Source organism: Arachis ipaensis, chromosome B09 (genome assembly GCF_000816755.2).
Source record: "Arachis ipaensis cultivar K30076 chromosome B09, Araip1.1, whole genome shotgun sequence".
NCBI classification, from domain to species: Eukaryota; Viridiplantae; Streptophyta; class Magnoliopsida; order Fabales; family Fabaceae; genus Arachis; species Arachis ipaensis.
The window spans coordinates 141014136-141018677 of record NC_029793.2 but is presented as its reverse complement, the minus strand read 5'-3'; the positions used below and the strand labels follow the sequence as shown (position 1 = coordinate 141018677).

The following is a 4542-nucleotide window of genomic DNA, read 5'->3' as shown; positions in this document are numbered from 1 at the left end:
AGGCTTTGAAACCAGAAGCGTTATCAACTAACTTATCAATGCAAGGCAATGGATATGCATCTTTAGGGCAAGCTTTGCTTAGATTTGTAAAATCGACGCACATGCACCATTTACCTGAACTTTTCCTTACCATTACCACGTTTGATAGCCATGTGGTGAAGCGAATTTCTCTGATGAAACCTGCGTTGAGGAGCTTCTTGGTCTCTTCAAGTGCTGCTTGTTTTTTCTCTTCTCCGAGGTTTTTCTTCTTTTGTGCCACTGGTCAGACTGTTTTGTCAATTGCTAATTTGTGGCAGATGACTTCCGGGCTTATTCCTGGCATGTCATCTGGTGTCCATGCAAATAGGTCGGCGTTCTGGCGTAGTATGTGTATAAGTCTTGCTCGTTCATTTCCTTCTAGTGCTTCTCCGATGTGTGTGTATTGCTCTTCATCTGCTGTTAGTGTTAATTTGTGAAGGTTGTCCATTGGCCGAGGTCTTTCGCCGAGATCTTCTCTCAGGTCGAGATCGGCTAACATTGTGGTGTCAGCCGAGCTATGTATGGATTGGACCTGGGGCCGAGTTGTCTCCTTCGTATGGGCTTGCTTTAGACAAGCTTTGTAGCACTGCCGAGCTTCTTGATGGTCGGCGTACACTGTAGCTATCTTGTTTTCCTGCACTGAAAACTTAACACACAGGTGTAATGTGGACACCACCGCTCTGAATATATTCAAGGCGGGTCTCCCGATTATAATATTATAAGGGCTATAACAGTGTACTATTAGGTATTGAATATCAATGGACTTTGACATAGAGATCTCTCCCATTGTAGTCCTCATCCATATATGTCCCATGATGGGGACTCTTTCTCCGGAGAAGCCAATTAGTTCTCCCGAGGAGGGCTGTATCATTTTTTCTGATAATTGCATCTTTTTAAAGGTAGAATAAAATAAGACATCAGCGCTACTACCTGGGTCCAGTAGTGTTTTCCTTACCAACAGCTCTCCGACCTGGATGGAAATTACCACTGGGTCGTCAAGGTTAGGGCTTGCCGATCTGAAGTCTGATTGATTCAAGGATATTGTGACACCTGGGTCTTCTTCCTTCTTTGGCTGCAGAGTTCCTTCGATTGCCAGCATCGCCCTATAACTTCGCTTTCTGGCCGAGCTTGTTTCACCTCCGCCTACGTATTCTCCTGATATGTGGCTGATGATGCCTCTTGGTGGATCAGGGGTTGTCTGCTCTGTTTTGTTCTTGTCTGTCACTGTTTGTTTGTTCTCCTCCCTATCCGAGCTTGCTCTTCTGGCTTTCTGGCTCTCGACGTATTTGTCAAGAAGTCCTTGTCGCGCCAGTCTTTCTAGGAGGTCTTTCGCGACAATGCAGTCGTCCGTCGTGTGGCCGAACTTTTGATGGAAGGCGCAATGCTTGCTCCTATCCACAAACCTTTGGTCTTGGTAGTTTCCTGCCCGGGCTGGTGGCTTCACGATTTTGGTATTCAGAATCTCTTTTATGATGTTCTCTCTCTTGGTATTGAATCTGGTATACGTGTTGTATTTTGGTGTGAGCTTGAAAGGCTTCTTTGTATCCTTGTTGCCTGGTGATCGGAAAGCTTTTTCCTCATCCCTCCTTTGTGGTTGTCTATCCGGATTTTGGGCCTCGCGGAGTTCTTTGATCTCCATTTGACCTGCAGCCCTCTCTCGAAACTCCTCAAGTGTTTTTGGTTTTGTTATCGCAATGGTTTCTCAAAATTTGCCTGGTCGGAAGCCGGCCCTGAGGGCATGGAGGTGGACAGCCGGATCTAAGTCTTGGATCTCCATGGTAGCCTCGGAAAACCTGGTCATGTAATTCTTTAAGCTCTCATGTTGGCCTTGTTTGATTGTGCCTAGGTAGTCTTATCCATGGACATAAATTCTTGATGCAGCAAAATAGTCAATAAAGGATCTCACCAGTTCCTCAAAGGAGGAAATCGAACCTGCAGACAATTTAGAAAACCACAGTAATGCAGCACCATCAAGATAAGTAGGAAAAGCCCGGCAAAGCACAGGCTCATTGTTAGCGCCGTTAAAGAACATCATGGATCGAAACTTTTTGATATGAGCTCGGGGGTCACCGAACCCCTTATACGGTTCCAGTGCTGTAGGTAATACAAAGTTTTTCGGCATCTGGAACTTAGTGATCTCGTCAGAAAAAGGGTTCTCGAGGGTGAACTTCTCCTTTGGTGGAGTGATGTTCAGGGAATCTGTATTGCCCTGCGTCGAGCTCTTAGAGCTTTCTCCTTCGTGCTTTCCATTGGACAGTTCAGCTATCCTCCGTACCTCCGCTTGGAGTTCGGCGATCTGAGCTAGGAGCTCTGCCTGTGTGGATTGGGGGTTCCCATTGTCAGCCATATCCGAGGATAGGGAATCCTGCAAAATAAGGTAAGATACTAAAAATAGATGGTGAGGTCAGATATATTTCGGCCCCACGGTGGGCGCCAAGTGATTCGTCCTGGCACTGGGGTGGTCGAACTTAGCGACTCCGAGCAAACAGCCGTCGGAGAGGAAGAGCTATACGTCGGCCTGGATCGAACACCGCGGCGGGAATACCTGCAAAAGATACTCCGACACTCAAGTTAGTGATAATCTCGAGAGTGATTAAGTAAATATGAAGACTGAGAATAGAACCTGAACCTTAGCCGAGGATATTAGCTCGGCTTTATAGGCGTTATTCTGCCCGTTTACTGTGAATAAGTCCTAGTTTGTAGGTTGGTTATGATATTCTGTTTTGGTAATTAGGTTTGCCAAGCACGTCTCTTGTTTTCAACTGGGTGAGGCCGTTCCTATCTGCTTTCGTGCCGAACTTTTCGGACGACTGATGCGGGACCGAGCTTATTTGCTGACATGCCGAGCTTTTCGTGCGACTGAGAATAAGGATGACATATCAGGAGTCAAAAACTAATAATAAATTTTCTGTATCCATCACTATGGGGAAACCTACATCTATATAATAAAGTAAGATAAAAGCTTGACCTTGATTGGGGGATATGATCAATTCACGGAATCAAACTTCCCGAGCATCTCACAGTGTGGCGTTTCCTGGATATACCTCCATTGGCGACGCTGCACCTCGAGGCCACAATTCTGCCGAACAATTTTTTCATTTTATGCATGCAATAAGCCAATAACTAATTACTTAAATCTGTGAGGGATTAGTTTTTAGTTTGTGGGAAACAAAATGTTTATCTGAAATGAAGCCACATCAAATTCAAATCCTAGTGTAATGTGTGAGATGTGTGTGTATGACCAAAAAATAAATCATGCGTTATGCTTTCATATTTTCAGAGTTTTGGGTCAATACAGTAATTATTCAAAATAAATGACGTAAAATAAATATGATTATAAAGTATTAAAGGAACTACAAAAGATCTCATCAACCATTCAAAATTCATCAAATTAAACGTAAAGCTGCATAAATAATAAAAGACAAACACATACATCCTAAAACAAAGAAACGCAGTCTTTAACATCAATTTTAAGCAAAGGCAACAAAAATCAAAGGAAACAAAATATAATTTAAATGCTTAAGATCCGAAATGCATCAAGCTAAGAAAACGGTTGTGAGGGCCATCTCGGACTCTATGGATGCCTTGAGTAGCTTTAAGCCCTGTAACACATTAATACAGAAAGAAAAAGAATAAATAGCGGTATAATTTAAGGTGAAAAATCAGGTGCAGTCGACTTCACATGAAATTGATACATGAGAGTCATTACATAATTTGACTAATTTGACTAAATTTTTATCTAACAGATATCAACTTCTCCGTAATTTAAAGTTGGAATAGGTTGAAATGAGATGAGTGTAAGAGAGATACCTCTTTCATGCCAAGTTGAACAACGGTTTCTTTCAAGACACCAACATCCTTGACATTGAGCTTATTAAGCATGGTGATGCCTGATATGGTTGACATAGGCTGAATGAGAAGATTATCCATGATCATGTATGTTATTACTTCTTTCACAAACCCATTATTATTGCTGTCATTATTAGATGCCGCCGTGGCTGTGAAATTCACTTCTCTCGTCATACGCCCATTACCGCACGAGACACACCTAGAATTGTACGCACTTGTTACAGTGCTGCTGCCGCAATAATCGAAACTATTCGGGCACTTGTAGAGCTTTGGAGTTATCTGGGAGTGGTTTATAGCAGCTGATGAAGGGAGGAGGCCGGAGATAGCAGGTGAAGAGGTAAGAATGGTTGGATTAAGGATAAGATCCTTAGATAGGTTTGGTTGCCAGTAAACATGGTTGAGGTTTTCAACGCTCGAATAAAGATTCCCCAAGCAACCAACGACAGCTTCCTTGGTTAAAAGCTTGATGACGGTAGCAAGGGGCAACTGAAGCAAGGTGAAGAGGAAGTCCACAACATCTTTAGAGGCTTCTGCAAACAGCACTTTCTTATTCTTTGTGTCTATCAGAAGCTTCATACTCAAATTACTAGTACTAGTCGTCATTCTGAGGGTGAATGTGAATGATAAGGGAAACTAGGGTTTATATACAGGGAGACACTAACGTAAAGATGTCAA

The 4542-nt window shown here is 43.0% G+C and overlaps 2 protein-coding genes across 2 annotated transcripts; both read right to left on the bottom strand.

Annotated features, from left to right (window-relative positions):
• LOC107616237 lies at window positions 263-1657 on the bottom strand. Its single transcript, XM_016318221.1, has one exon. It carries the CDS (start codon window positions 1655-1657, stop codon window positions 263-265), a length of 1395 nt encoding a protein of 464 aa, XP_016173707.1.
• LOC107616238 lies at window positions 3483-4469 on the bottom strand. The gene is made up of 2 exons (XM_016318222.2): window positions 3829-4469; window positions 3483-3620 (listed from the first exon to the last, which is right to left on the bottom strand). Exons 1-2 carry the CDS (start codon window positions 4441-4443, stop codon window positions 3555-3557), a joined length of 681 nt encoding a protein of 226 aa, XP_016173708.2. The 5' UTR covers window positions 4444-4469; the 3' UTR covers window positions 3483-3554.